The 15618-nt window shown below is 36.0% G+C and overlaps 2 protein-coding genes across 3 annotated transcripts; both read right to left on the bottom strand.

Moving 5' to 3' along the window:
• Nucleotides 1–1331: 1331 nt before the first annotated feature.
• Nucleotides 1332–4757, bottom strand: LOC116030391 (NAC domain-containing protein 17-like). Its single transcript, XM_031272628.1, has 3 exons — nt 4320–4757; nt 2177–3358; nt 1332–1868 (listed from the first exon to the last, which is right to left on the bottom strand). Exons 1-3 carry the CDS (start codon nt 4522–4524, stop codon nt 1498–1500), a joined length of 1758 nt encoding a protein of 585 aa, XP_031128488.1. The 5' UTR covers nt 4525–4757; the 3' UTR covers nt 1332–1497.
• A 6630-nt stretch (nt 4758–11387) lies between these two features.
• Nucleotides 11388–15535, bottom strand: LOC116032466 (NAC domain-containing protein 17-like). 2 transcript variants are annotated; one of them, XM_031275046.1, is made up of 6 exons: nt 15117–15535; nt 13534–14387; nt 13013–13449; nt 12538–12928; nt 12300–12453; nt 11388–12020 (listed from the first exon to the last, which is right to left on the bottom strand). In XM_031275046.1, exons 1-6 carry the CDS (start codon nt 15307–15309, stop codon nt 11611–11613), a joined length of 2439 nt encoding a protein of 812 aa, XP_031130906.1. In that variant the 5' UTR covers nt 15310–15535; the 3' UTR covers nt 11388–11610. The 2 variants fall into 2 exon arrangements, with proteins under 2 accessions (XP_031130906.1, XP_031130914.1); XM_031275054.1 differs by having other exon boundaries at nt 12538–12951; nt 13036–13449.
• Nucleotides 15536–15618: the final 83 nt, after the last annotated feature.

Raw genomic sequence — 15618 nt, 5'->3', positions numbered from 1 at the left:
TACACCCAAAAATGCAATTAGGTCATCCAACTTAAAAAACATGCAATTAACCCCTGAACAAGCCAAAATCTTGCAATTAGGTCAAAAGTGATTGGTTATTCAGGTTACCTGCTGATGTGGCGGTTAACATTTAAAAAATTATTTTCTTTTATTAATTTTAAATATTATTTAAAAAAAAAAAAAAAAAAACACGCTTCACCCATCCCCTGTCATCGCTCATAGGAGACAAAGTGCATACGCACTTCATCTCCGATCGGCGACGTCTGCACATGGTCTCCGGCCAAAGCCTTTAATTTGTGGACTTTGTCTTCCTATGGCTTTCAATTGTGTGGGGTTGATGAGTCTCAGCTTGTTGAGTAGCCTGTTCATATTCTCTGTCGCTTGCAACATCACATTTCCAAATTCTGAGCAGCCTGTTCATATTCTCTGGAAAATGAATAAAAGTTTTAATCAATCTGAATTAGCGCGATCTACCAATCGAATTAATAAATCTAATTTTAATGTGATTAAAACATGTTTTGTGGAAGAGTGTTGCCCCAAAGTGCAGGTGTAAAATCACGATCTTTATGTGTCCAGAGACCACCGTGCTGTCATCTTCGTGTCCAGAGACCACCGTGCTGTCATCTTCCAGCTAAAGGGAATAGCTTGAACTTCTTGCCACCAACGGAAACGACTACTTGTTAGGCATAAGACTTTTCAACCCCAGTTGTGGACTCTGCGGTGGAGAGACGCCTTAGAAGTTGAGAACCCCATTTAGTATTCGAATTCTTTTCAGGAACACATAAGAAGATTTTGAGCCAATCATCCCCTGCAAATTCTTCAAAACTAGATGACCCAGTATCATTCCTCACAACACAATACACATTCTTTCAAATATTGGTTTTGTTTTTTCTTCTTTAATTTCATCATGATGAATGGAGAGGAGCTGAGGAGATGTTTCGACAATAACCATGTGCAGACGAAGTTTGCCGGCGGGTGATGAAGTGCGCCTACACTTTGTCTCTGGGCGGCGGGATGGGAGCGGTTGGGTGGTTTTTTTTTGTTTTTTTTTTTCAAATTTTATAATATTTAAAATTAATAAAAGAAAATAATTTATTAAATGTTAACTGCCACGTCAGCGGTTAACCTGAATAACCAGTCACTTTTGACCTAATTGCAAGATTTTGGCTTGTTCAGGGGTTAATTGCATGTTTTTTTAGTTGGATGACCTAATTGCATTTTTTGGTGTAGTCCAGTGACTAATTTGATTCCATTATTATGTGAATCATGATCCATATAATACTGTGTGAATCGTAAAAATACATTTTTAATATACTAAAATTATGACATGCTGACCTCCAAATGTTGGAATATGATTAATAGAGAAGAGAACGGCAGAAGTGAAACGCATTCAAGAGGTTTTGTGATCAATTAGATCAACATTTCATTACTCTATATTAGCCATTAATTGCGGTGCAGAAAGCTAAATGCTAACTGCAATACTTCCTATTTACAAATTCATGAAGATACACATCTGCCCATGACACAAAAAGATGTCCCTATGAACACCCATAAGATAGCACACAACACTCCAAGTAAAGAAAAACAAAGGATTCCTCTCCTAGATTTGCTTGCACTCCTTGAAGTTGCACCTGCAGCAACATTCATGTTTATGGCTTTTAATCTTAATCGTCTAAAGCTAGACATTCGCTCAAAGGCCTTATTAACCAAAGCACTTTCTGCAGCTGAAGCAGGAGTGGTTGGTATAGATTCCACTAAGGCCCATAGAGAAGAAGATAAGCTTGAGTTTGTAGCATCATCCTGTCTGGCGGTCTGGATTGGGTTTGCTCCGGCAGGATGATTCATGAAATTATTATCATAACCCACACCTATACATACCAAAACTGATCAAAATAAGACCCTAAACAACAAGAGAAAAAAAATCATAACACCAACACATTAGCAGAAGAGCTCTTCAACTTGGCTCAAACTCTCCCATTTCCACTTGGGCAAAAGAGTTCTTGCCATCTGAAGATGACATGGTCACATGCCATCCATCTGTCCAAGAGCTCCTTAAAGTCAGTCAACATAAATACAGTTTGCACTAAATTTATAAAGCATAATATAATGTTATATCATCAGTATGGTGACAGCCAGGAAAAAGTGCAAATATTGTTGCTTGCAACAATTTCAGTACCTGAAGGGATGCCCCCCTGATTTATGTCATCAGGGATAAAGATGTCAGAACTCTGGTCATGCATCCACAGTTGATCGCTCACTTCATTGCTCTCATTGAAATACAACTGCTGGCCGTTCACAATTTCAGGATAATCACTGAAGTATGTGGAGGCCTGGTTTACAGTGCCATTGAGAACATTGTTCACATATGATTCAGCAGCCTGGCCCCCTTCACTTGTCCCCACGTCATGAAAAAACATTGCTGCATCTTGATACAGGTCAAATTCACTCAACCCATCAAAATCATTAAGCAGTTGAGTGTCCGATTTCTCCACTGGCATATTAAATTTATGGATATCGGGTTCTGTACTAAGAAGATCATCCATCTCCAGAAAGTCTTCAAGGAAATCCTCTTCCACAGCTTGAGTTTGCTCATTACAGACAGCAGAAGATGTGACCTCAGATGCTTCATGCAACAGCGGCTGCGATGTGCCAGATTCTGTCACTTCAAAGCTTGCCTGCATATAGTATTGTTGCAAGGCAGTTTGCTCGGTCACATTAAGCTCCCTTGAGGATAGATCCAGCAAAGTACTTTCACTATCCTCCTCACCTATAAGGTGCTCCATGTCATAACTGTAATCAATAGAGAGTGGTTGCATAAGTGGTGGAGGCTCATTTCCAATATGGTTCAGGAATCCCTCAAGATCATCTTTTGGGTACTGGAATGGAACATTAGGTTTTGGGTTTTCAGTTGGTTGAATATCATTCACTGGATTTGTAGATTTCTTCTGGTCAACAGAGCAGTTGGGGTCCAAATATTCATCATCATCCCATTCCTCTTCTTTAAAAGGTGCTCCATATTGCTCCCCATTCTTGGGGCCAGCCCCACTCTTCTTAAAGACCTTGTAAAGTGCATAGTAGTCCCGTGCACAATCACATCTTCTGAATTCCTCTTCATCCAGTGTGTACTCATGCATCACCCAATCTGTTCGTACCCCAGTTGGCGCCCGACCTTTATAAAAGACCAGGGTCTTCTTAACACCTACAGCACGAGAGTTGCATGTAATGCTACGATCCTTTCCAGTAGCTTTCCAATAGCCATGCTTGGTTGCTCTATTAGACCTGGCTCCATTTGGATACTTGCGATCCCTGGGGCTAAAGAAGAACCATTGCCTGTCGCCAGTTTTCAACTTTGACAACTCTGCATTTTGGAAATTTCAGAAATTAGTTAACTAAGTGGGCAAAAAAAAGAAAAAACATAATTGATCAACTTGAATCATGAAATATAGGCCATGAATTGTTATTAATGAAAATATTTGAAACAAGATTGCTAAACTATATGATATGGGAGGGTGGTTTCTCCCAAAAATGATGAAGAACATACAAATTCCAATATAATTACCCACTGTATGTACATTAGTATAAATTTTTTAGAGTGGTAACTAGTTTCTGACTTTTTCAAATTAGACAATTATACTCAAATGTGTTCTAAATAAATTAACATGCATAAAAATAACTAGCTATTCCATCTGTCCCAAAAAAAAAAAAGTTTCTTCTAGGCCTCAATTAATTAAGATCTCCATCTCTAATTTCTTCCTCACTTGCAATTCCAAAAAGATATTTATTTATAGGTCAGGGATAAAAGGATAAACACCAAATGCAAATTTAGCATTACAGCCAAATCAAGTTCTGTAAAATTCACGTGAGTCAACTAGACAACGCTTTAAACACACCTAGTCAGTCAACCAAATTAACTCCAGAAAAAGGAAACCATGATGGCACATCTAAAGATGCAGATCAGCTCTATATACCATAGTTGACTTTCAATTGTTTACAGTTTCATTCAAGCCATATATAAATCAACTACGGTAATAGCCAAATCCACCGAAATGAAATCAACAAATCGATCATGAAAACATTAGACCACAAAAGAATCCAGACATATAGCAAGCAAAGCTGCAAATAACAGACAAAGCAAACCTTACTTCACAAAACAAAACAATAAAACGCTTCATCAAACACCAATATACCATCCAAACAGAAAATCACCAAGCTATCTCAAAAAAGTCAAAATCAACACACTAGTCCAAGCGAAACGCACATGATAAAACCAATCAACAGCCATACAATAGATAGACAGAGAATCAGAGAAAGAGCAATACCAGGCAAGTCCTCGGGGTCCCACTTGTATACATCCGTCTCGCAGATGGCGTCAAGCAGCAGCTTCTTGTGGCAGATCTTCCTCTTCAAGTAATACAACACCAGCTCCTCATCCGTAGGATGAAACCTAAACCCCGGCGGGAACCTCTGGTCGGAAAGGGAAGCCGATGATGACGAGTTTGATGTAATCTTCACCTCCATCACCATATTTTCCAATCCACAAAATTTTGTGCTCAAAATAAACGAGAAATAATCAACAAATACTTTTAATAAATAAATAAATAAAAAGTAAGATAATCAGGTAAAAATATTAAAAGCTAGAAAGTGATCGGAAACCCTAGAGGTTGAGAAGTGAAACGAGGATGAATTGGGAGAGAAGAAATGATCGTCGGGTTGATGATAACCCGAACGCGGGAGGCTGTGGACTAATAAGTGACTAACAGCAGTCGCCGTGGTTTAGTAGTCAAAATATTGTAGAGAGACTAAAGGGGTAAAATGTAATTTGACTTTGCCGAGAAGGTTCGTGGAACCTGGCTATGGACCCTACGCCCTCGGAGGCTGTAAGAACAAATTTTATTTGCAAAATGATAATGACAAAAACTTGTGTGAGACCGTCTCACCGTGAGACGGTCGGATCGGATCGGGTCAAGACACAAATGTACTACTTATGTGCACAAATGTCATACTTATATGTTCAAATTTAATACTAATCAGGAATAAAATTTTTGTTACTTATAACGGTAAATGTAATACTTTTAAGAGAAAATACAATATTTTTACATTTCGATTTAAAAGTATTACATTTTTTCTCAAAAGTGCTATATTTGCCCTTATAAGTAAGGGCCACTTGTCAACATGAAAAATGTATTACTTTTTCTCTTATAAGTAACAAAAATTGTATTATTAATTATTATATTTGAGCATATAAATATGACATTTGCACATATAAGTATGACATTTGCATGTCGCTTCCATCCGACCCGACTCGTCTCACGAATAAGGATCCGTGAGACGGTCTCACACAAGTGTGTATATATGTATAAATTTTATTAGGTATAGACACGTGAATAATTAAAAATAATGACTCACTAGTCACTATTTATTCTTAAATTATTACGTGGACTCGGGTTTATCTTGCAATGTGAATTTGAATTCTGAATGTTCACAATTTACTTTTTAAAAATTTACTATTTGTATACTATGAACACATAATGTTAACATACGTCATTTGTGTTTTGACTTAAAAACACAATTTATATTATAAAAATTCATAACACTAAAAATACGCAGTTCAAGATTAGAGTCCATCTTGCAAGGGGACCCAGTCCATGGTATAACAACTCCTATTTGTTAATCATAATCAATAAGAACATGCTATTTTTATAAAGAGTAATTGAAAAGAAAGTGAGGTAGAAAGTGAGAATAAATGTAATATTATTTTTTTGTTAGTTTTAATTTTGTTCAAAGTATTTTTTTATGATAAGAAAAATTTGTTATCATTGTTTGATAGTGTATAATATGGAATAAATTATGTTCTTGTCTAATAACTTATACATTAAGCATGAGAGATAAATTAAATCACATTTAAAATACATAGTATAATGAATTCAACCAAAAATGTATTGATAAGTATTTTTTTTAAACATGAGTATCAGTATTTTTTTACCAAATACAACTACAAATGGTATGCTTAATTGCCCTGATTGTATATAGAATTATCTTGATATTAGATTTAAAAAATCAATATCAATTGATATTGTATAATTTTTTTAAAAATGTAAAGTCAAAGGCTGAATAAGAGAATATCAGTGTTTTTTCTTTACATATTGTAAGGTGTAAGGTACAATTATGATAAGTTTTGGTGAGGGTATGGAGTTTGGACTAAGTTGGCATTTTAATATATCTTATTGGTTAGTCAATATGGGCTAGGGCGAGAAAATTCCAAAGAGAGAGAAGAATCAAGGATGGATTAGTCAGCGAACAGGTTATTTATTTAATTTTTTCTTTAAATAACAGGTATTTTATTTTAATCATTAATTAATTTAGTAGGAGTGATGCTTTATTGCTTCACCATTTTCTTAAAGTATAATACTATAATTAAAACACTTGTATGAAATTGTCTCATGATTTTTCATCCGTGAAACGGATTAGTTCGAGTAAATCTGTAAATGTAATACTTTTATATTTTGATGTAAAACTATTTTTTTTAATTAAAATTATTATATTTTTCCTTATAAGTAATGTTGGACTTTATAAAGAAAAATGTAATACTTTTGATGAAAGTATTACATTTTCTCATATAAGTAATAAATATTTTATTCCTAATTTAGTGTTACATTTGATAGTATAATTATTACATTTGGAAAATAAATTGGTAATATTTTTCCCGCCCTACAACTTTATACATTACAGGAAAAGTGTCACTGTGTATATTTGAAAAGGGTGTATAAAGTATGCTCTTTTTCATATCCCAAGAGTGATTGGTTACATTAGATTAAAGTATATTAATTATGACAGTTTTAAAATACCGGCTTTGCATTTTTCATAGATATTCAGTATCCACATTCATAAAAACTAATAGAGGATTATACTTAAATACACGTCAATTAATGAATCGGCATAATCGTTTCCGAGAAAGAGATTTGCGTTCTTATAAATACATGTGTTGGCTTCAAACACACCTCCCGTATACGATCATAGTCATAGTTCGAAATTACATCTCAGCGCAAAATGTATCCACTCTACATTCTTTCTCGTGAAATTTCACCTTTAAATACTAGGAGTACAATGAAGGTTCGAGTTGTTCATACATATGAGGTTCCTGAAAGAAGAGGGAGTGCCAGAGTAAAAATAAAAAATCTTGATGCATGCCAATCTCTAAAAATAACCAATAAAATTAGAAAAAAATTATACAATTTCAGAGGGACCAATATCATATACAAATATACAATCAAATGGATTGAAGAAAACACTTTTAAGTGATCTATTCCATTTCCCCTCCTTCCCAACCTAAAATAAAATAAACAAAAAATAATAATAACTTATAAAGAAAGATAAGAAATCACACTATTTACCTACCCTTTTTCCCAACCAAAAACAAAATAAACACAAAAAAATAATAACTTAAAGGAATATAAGAATCCACAACATTTACCTACTTATTACTCCAATCCTTCTCAACCTTTGCTTATTCCAGACAATACTTGATGTGAATATCCTCGAGCAAAGATACTATGTTCTAGTCAGTACAATGTTAGAAAAATGACATTGAAATCTCTAATAACCTAGTGGAGTAATCTATTTATACCAGAAAAATTGAGAGCAACATGTTGAAAAGCACTGGCAGAGCCGATGTGGTGCTTGGTTGGGTGCGCAGGTTAGTCCCATTTCGTTGTGGTTACTAATGTGATGGTGGTTAAATAATGGCGGACATAACTTCTTACACGTACTAATAGTGCTCAACTGCATTAGTATACATCGACTTTTGTCTTTATTAGCACTCCGTTCAGTTAATGGCGGACGGAAAAAGCTAAGCTCTGATACTATATTGATATTAATTTTTTGGTATCAAAACAAATTTACTTATATAATATCTCTTTTGTTGAATTGAGGCTATAACGTTTTACCTACCCTTGTTTTATACTTTATTTTTTTTAAATAAAGTTTTTTTTTTGTTGTTTTTCTTTTAAAAATAAACATAGAAAAAAAAAAAGCTAAGCTCTGATACCATATTGCTATTAATTTTTTGGTATCAGGGCAAATTTACTTATATAATATCTCTTTTGTTGAGTTGGGGCTAGACCGTTTTACCTACTATTGTTTTAACCACCGGGGGACACATAGCCAATAAGCACAAGCAATGGCTCCCTCACCCAACACCCTTAACATCCAGGTCAACCCCCCTTGTACAGAACTTTGCATTTTGACCGAAGGGAGCCTTTATGACCTGCTATGCTAAGCAATGGCATCACAATACTCACACCACCCTCCCTTTCTTTATCTTCCTTCCTTTTAATCATCTTTATTCACTTCTTTTTCTCTCTTTTTTTTTTCCTTTATTCATCCTTCCTTTCTTTCCATTATCTACCAACAACATTCACTCATTTTTTCCAATCCACAAATCCAATCCTCCAAACACTCCCATCTCAGTGTGTGCGCTATGCAAGATTCATATTCAGCATAATTAAATAGGCAAAGGGGAAGACCATCAGCTTATGATATAAGAACCTACCCGAATGCAAGTCACCCCAGCCCTCTTTCACCCTTATCTGCTACATCTACCATCACAGTACAAACAAGATTCATTCTCAAAATAAATGCCCAACCTCATGAAAATCAGCCAAGAGCTGTCCAATCCCCTGCTTTCAGACTGCACTGCCCAGGCCCAAAACCTGCACACCTCATTATCCAGACCAGCTCCTCTCACATCTGTTAAACTCACAGCATTTCTCTACCTCATATAGCCTTCAGCAGCCTGCAAAAATTATCTACATCCCATGAGCTTGCCATTTAGACAAGCCCACCAGACTCCAATGTTCCTACCTGCAAAAAAACAAAATTGTTAGCTATAAACCTCCTCTCTTTCCTTCTTTTTTCCAGACACATGTTTGAAAACTAAAAATTAATAATAATAACCTGTACTGTCTGCTTAAACCTTTACTGTCACCAGAGTCAAAAATATCTTGCTCCCGATCTCCAAAAATCACCAGTAAATCATGATGAGAAACAGTGTATAGAAAAATCTCTTGGGCCAATTGATCAATCATTTTACCAGTCAGAAGGTGGGCAATTTCTTTCTTTACATTCTACCTCCTACTTAGCCTTCAGTTCAACCATATCAATTATACAAAGCATAACATCATATACAAATATACAATCAACTGTATTAAAGAAAACACCTCTTTTAAGTGACCTATTCCACTGTCCCATCTTCCCAGCCCAAAACCAAAAAAATAAATAATAAGTAATAAAGGAAGATAAGAAACCACAACATACCTCGAGCAAAGGATACAATCCACGATCAGCAGCCATATCAACCAAAGTCCTTTGCTTGATCTCCCACACAGACCTGACATGAGTACATTATACTCTGTATTAGCCAATGAATGGAGGGAATAATTTGAAATAAACTGGATGCGAAAATTACTGGTAGATTAATTTAAACTAGTCAGGAATTTCAGGGATTTTCTGCACAGATTCATCTTCTTCAGTTAGGTCATGAAGAAGATGTTTGTTTACCACAACAAATTCACCACTGTCAAAATACAACAGCACTTAGAATTGGATAGGTAGCCAAAAAAAATATGAACTAACAGAATCTGGTATGCAAAGAAACCTTAGAAAGTGTACCCTTTAGGAGCCTTTCCTTCACAGATACTTGTTTTTTCTTGCTTCTAGCTTTCTTCACAACATTTCCATCTTCATCGCATTCAAAGCTAACCATTCTACTTGCTGTTGGTGGTGTTTTCCAAAGCCAGCAACCTTTTTCCTCCTGCATAACATAAGCAGGGGACATCTTAAATTGGGAAAGAGAAAACAATCACAACTAGGACATGCATACGATTTGTTAAGAGATGCTCAGACAAGAACAGAGATCTCATGTGTTCTCTTGTTGGCTGATTTTGGGTAAGGAAGAATTAGTATTTGAACAAGAGGTGTGGATACCAGGCAAAATTCAGATAGCACAGGTTAAGGTGTGCTAAACTTATTGCCACTCCTAAATTTTGCATACAGATTATAATTCCCACTCCAATATTCAAATCAAATCCCCCCTCTCAAGGTTTACAATCAAACTAGAAGTTCAGTACAACATAAAATCAATTTTGGAGAAAGTAAACATTGATGGTATAACATACCTTGTCCACAGAGCAGGTTCATTATCACATCGTACAAAAATATACCAACAAACTTTGAATCCCTACATAGTAAAAAACAGACATTATGACAGTACATGACATACCCCACCCTCCAAAAAGACTAAAGACACAATTCATCAAAGTCATCTACCTGAATTCCAACTTTGCGCGAACATTTTTCTATCCTGTAAATCCCATCATAGCCTCTACAGCACCATCTGCGCCCAGAAGGTGACCGATCATTAGATTTTGTAGAGTTTATCCGTAACTGCAAAATGTGAAAATAGAAAGTTGATGATATTTGAACAAATAATGTTTACTTGAGGGAGAAGAACTTGTACTTGCTAGCTTATGTCTTTGACACTACACAGTTAGTTGCAAAGAAGAAAAGAGAAAAGAGTTTCGAACTAAAATCCATTTAGGGTTCTGGCCAAGAAAACAGAGGAGATCTTGGAACTCCGTGAGATCGCCCGCCTGAGTGGATGTGGCATGTGCATTTATATAGTTTTTTTTTTTTTTGAAAACATGCATTTATATAGTTAATGCCGAATAGAAATTCGAAAACAATTTCAGGATATTTAATGCAAACAACCGTTGGAAGAAATTCGAAGAAATTCGAAAAAATTTTCAGGATATTTTGTTATGGGTTATATTTTATGAATCAACTTACAAAGTCTCAAATTTTACCTAAAAAGTCAATTAGGTACCTAAATTTTTTAAAGTTGCAATTAAATATATTAACATTTTATTTTGGATCAATAAAACCCAAAAACAAATAAATGACATATGATAGTAGGTCACCTGGAATCCAATATTTTTTCTGATAAATCATATTTTTTCTTGTAAATGACATATGATAGTAGAATAATATATTTTATGAGTTAGAATCATGCATAATATACTTTATATGTTTGTATAATTAAATTTATGAGGTAAGATAATCTATTTTATGAGTTAAAAAAATACATTTTGTGTGTTAGAATAATGTATTTTATGAGTTAAAATAATGTATTTTTAAATTATGACCCACATAATTGTATGGACCACGATCCACACAATAATGATTGAGCGTAATATATGTCCATTTTTAATATTTATATATACATTTTTAGTGTATTACTAGTTTATTTTTAGTAGATCTGTTTTATTTTGATACTAGTTCATTTTAGTGCATGTTAAAATGATCATGTAATACATCAAAAACAAAATTTATAGTATATTAAAAATAAATTTGTATAAAAAATTCATCTTACTACATGATCCATTGAAACGCAAATGTCTACGTGCAGATTGATTAAGGACTCTTTTCTAATACCTAGTATACATTTATACGCAGGATTTGTGGGGGTTTTCCAATCAATACTGGGTGTGTATCCATTTTTCCTTCTAGTTGCCATTGATTTCACCAAGCTGCCAAAGCATAACAGAATTTTCCAATTTATAAATTCAGGAAGGAACATCCCCCATATGTCAATGACGAAGTTCCTAGCAATACCCATAACATAGCAGCACACAACACTCCTAGTACGAATACACATAAAAAGCCACTCATTGATTTGCCTGAATTTCTCGAAGTATTATCTGATGCATTATTCATGTTTCTGGCAATTACTCTTGATGCATTATTCATGTTTCTGGCAATTACCCTTGATCTTCTAGACGTTTGCTCAAATGCCAAATCAGCAGGAGGACTTTCGGCAGCTGAAGCAGGAGTGGCTGGTATTGATTCCAGACTGCCCCATAGAGCAGAAGAGAACCTCGAGTTTGTGGCACCATCCTCTCTGGTGATTTGATTTGAATTTGTCCCCTTAGGATGATCATTCAAGGAATGACTATCATAAACTACACCTATAAATGCCAAAACTCAGTGGAATTAGACAAATATCGTAACACCAACACATTAGCAGAAGAGCTCTTAAAGTTGGCTCAAACTCCCCCATTTCCACTTGGGCAAAAGAGTTCTCGCCATTTGGAAGATGACATGGTTGTGCCATACCATCCATCTGTCCAACAGCTCAAAGTCAGCAAACATATATAGAGTTGCAATAAATCTTTAAAGCATTATATCATTGGTACTGTGATACAAAGGAAGAGTGAAATTATTGATGTTGAAAACAATTTCAGTACCTAAAGTTGCTGGATGGAAGACCTCATGATTTGCTTCAGCTGGGGTCGCGATGTTGCACCTTTGATCAGGAGACCACAGTCGGTTGCTGCCTTCATTGTCCTCGTTCAAATACAACTGCTGGCTGTTCATGGTTTCATGATTATCACTGAAATACAACTGCTGGCTGTTCATGGTTTCATGATTATCACTGAAATAAGACTGCTGGCTGTTCATGGTTTCATGATTATCACTGAAATAAGTAGAGACAGGGTTTACCATGCCATTTTCAGCACTGTTTACATATGGTTGATTGGGATGTCTTGCCTCTCTTGTTCCCATATCATATCCGTATTGCTGAATTTCCATAATTTCCCCTGGCTTATTAAAGTTATTAATGCTGGGTTCTGCACCAGCAAGGTCATCCACCTCCAGAAAATCTTCCAGGTAATCCTCCTCCAACATTTGAGGATTCAACCCATTATAGACTGGAGCAGATCTGAACTCAGGAGCCTCTGGTAATTGTGGTTGCGAAGTGCTACACTGTGTCACATCAAAGTTTGCTTGCACATTGTTCCACCTTTGATCAGGAGACCACAGTTGATTGCTGCCTTCATTGTCCTCGTTCAAAAACAACTGCTGGCTGTTCATGGTTTCATGATTATCACTGAAATACAACTGCTGGCTGTTCATGGTTTCATGATTATCACTGAAATAAGACTGCTGGCTGTTCATGGTTTCATGATTATCACTGAAATAAGTAGAGACAGGGTTTACCATGCCATTTTCAGCACTGTTTACATATGGTTGATTGGGATGTCTTGCCTCTCTTGTTCCCATATCATATCCGTATTGCTGAATTTCCATAATTTCCCCTGGCTTATTAAAGTTATTAATGCTGGGTTCTGCACCAGCAAGGTCATCCACCTCCAGAAAATCTTCCAGGTAATCCTCCTCCAACATTTGAGGATTCAACCCATTATAGACTGGAGCAGATCTGAACTCAGGAGCCTCTGGTAATTGTGGTTGCGAAGTGCTACACTGTGTCACATCAAAGTTTGCTTGCACATTGTTCCACCTTTGATCAGGAGACCACAGTTGATTGCTGCCTTCATTGTCCTCGTTCAAAAACAACTGCTGGCTGTTCATGGTTTCATGATTATCACTGAAATACAACTGCTGGCTGTTCATGGTTTCATGATTATCACTGAAATAAGACTGCTGGCTGTTCATGGTTTCATGATTATCACTGAAATAAGTAGAGACAGGGTTTACCATGCCATTTTCAGCACTGTTTACATATGGTTGATTGGGGTGTCTTGCCTCTCTTGTTCCCATATCATATCCGTATTGCTGAATTTCCATAAATTTCCCTGGCTTATTAAAGTTATTAATGCTGGGTTCTGCACCACCAAGGTCATCCACCTCCAGAAAAGCTTCCAGGTAATCCTCCTCCAACATTTGAGGATTCAACCCATTATACACTGGAGCAGATCTGAACTCAGGAGCCTCTGGCAATTGTGGCTGCGAAGTGCTACACTGTGTCGCATCAAAGTTTGCTTGCACATTGTGTGGTATGGTAGGATGGAGTTCTTCAATATTAAATAAAGGGATTCCGAAATCATTAGGTATTGGACTTTCAACATTACCAACATCATTGACCTGATTTGTATATTTTTCTTGCTCAACAAGGGGGTTAACAGTCAAGCAGTCATCATCAGGCCAATCCTCCTCCCTAAAAGGTGCACCATATTGCTCCCCGTTCTTGGGGCCTATCCCACTCTTCTTAAAGATTCTACATAGTGCATAGTAGTCTTGTGCAGGACACCTTTTTAGCTCCTCTTCATCCATTGTATACTCATACATCACCCAATCAGTACGATCAGGTTTAGTAGTAGGTGTCCGACCTTTAGGTGTCCGACCTTTATGAAAGACCAGGGTCTTCTTAACACCAACATTACGAGAATTGGACGTAATTATGCGATCCCTTCCCGTTACTTTCCAAAACCCCTGCTTAGTTGCTCTGTTTGACCTGGCTCCATTCGGATACCTCCGATCTCTGGGGCTAAAGAAGAACCACTGCCTATCACCAGTCTTCAACTTTGACAACTCTGCAATTTAAAGTTGAGAAAACAGTCAATAAAGTGCATACAACTAAAGTTGCAAAATAATGGTTGTCAATTGCTATTCACGAGAACTTAAGAAGATTTAAAAGGAGATAGCCATCAACTTAACAAAGATTTGAGCAAGTTTTACCCTGAAATACACTGCAACAATTTTGTTAACTCCATTAGATCAATCAAAGTGTATAGATACATGTAACCACATATATTGGTATTATAGCTTGTTTCTTACTCTAGCTTTCATACACTAGATCAGAGTTGAAATTTAATAGTTCCATATCTCACTGTATTTCAAATGAATCAAAATATTACAAACAGACCAAACCTTTCTATATCATGGAGACATAATGACCCATGAAAATCATCAGATCAACTCAATATAGCATCATTAACTTCATCATGTACAGTTAGAAATCATAAACATGACATTTGAGCAGAGAACTTCATCCATCAGTCCATCACTAGTATCAGAAAACATCAAACAAACGAAGAAAAGAAAAAAAAAAATCTAGACAAATATCAAGCAATGACAGTGAAAATAACGACCAAATATTCATATGTAACAGCAGAAATTAGAAAACCACAAAAACATCTATCAATCATCCATAAAGAAGATATCATCATAACTAAAGCGAAAATACACGGAATCATGAAAAACGCACAGTCAACGGCCTTATAACAACAATTGATAGATAGGCAATGAGAAAAAAGCTATACCAGGAAGTTCTTCTGGCTCCCGCTTGTATACGTCAGTCTCGCCTATGACGTCGAGCATGATTGGCCGGCGGCAGATCTTTCTCTTCAAGTAGTATACGGCCAGTTCCTCGTCCGTAGGTTGGAACCTGAACCCCGGCGGAAACCGCTGGCCGCAGAGGCAAGAGCATGATGAAGGCTCTGATGTAAGCTCCATCTCTTTCGAGAATTTCTCCAACTCACAAAAAAATTTTCTCAAATGTATTATACAATTGATCAATAAAGTATAATTACAAATAAATACGGAGTATAACTTTATCAAAGAAATTGTAAGCACAAATTTGGACAGTAATTCAAAACCCTAGATGTTAACAAGTGAAAATGGATTGAAAAGGTCGATCATCAAGGAGATGATGACCCAGTCAGCATAGAGCGGCTGGGAGTGGACTGAAAAGAGTTGAAGTCGGGGAGACACAAATAAATACGGAGATTTTTATTTTTTTTTCAAAAAAAAAAAAAAAAAAAA

The sequence above is a fragment of the Ipomoea triloba genome, chromosome 1, assembly GCF_003576645.1.
Source record: "Ipomoea triloba cultivar NCNSP0323 chromosome 1, ASM357664v1".
Lineage (NCBI taxonomy): Eukaryota > Viridiplantae > Streptophyta > Magnoliopsida > Solanales > Convolvulaceae > Ipomoea > Ipomoea triloba.
Note: the sequence above shows the minus strand (reverse complement) of the source record. Positions and strands in the feature narration are given on the sequence as shown.

Bases quoted from the DNA above. Each gene is read 5' to 3' on its own strand.
- LOC116030391 (XM_031272628.1), bottom strand. From the start codon at position 4,524: ATGGTGATGGAGGTGAAGATTACATCAAACTCGTCATCATCGGCTTCC. The intron at 3,359-4,319 runs GTATTGCTCTTT...TCCAAAATGCAG, and splicing joins GGACCCCGAGGACTTGCCTG to AGTTGTCAAAGTTGAAAACT. The intron at 1,869-2,176 runs GTACTGAAATTG...TGGTATGTATAG, and splicing joins TCAGGGGGGCATCCCTTCAG to GTGTGGGTTATGATAATAAT.
- LOC116032466 (XM_031275046.1), bottom strand. From the start codon at position 15,309: ATGGAGCTTACATCAGAGCCTTCATCATGCTCTTGCCTCTGCGGCCAG. The intron at 13,450-13,533 runs TATTTCAGTGAT...AGCCAGCAGTTG, and splicing joins TGGTAAACCCTGTCTCTACT to TATTTCAGTGATAATCATGA. The intron at 12,929-13,012 runs CATGAACAGCCA...TAATCATGAAAC, and splicing joins TTCAGTGATAATCATGAAAC to CATGAACAGCCAGCAGTTGT.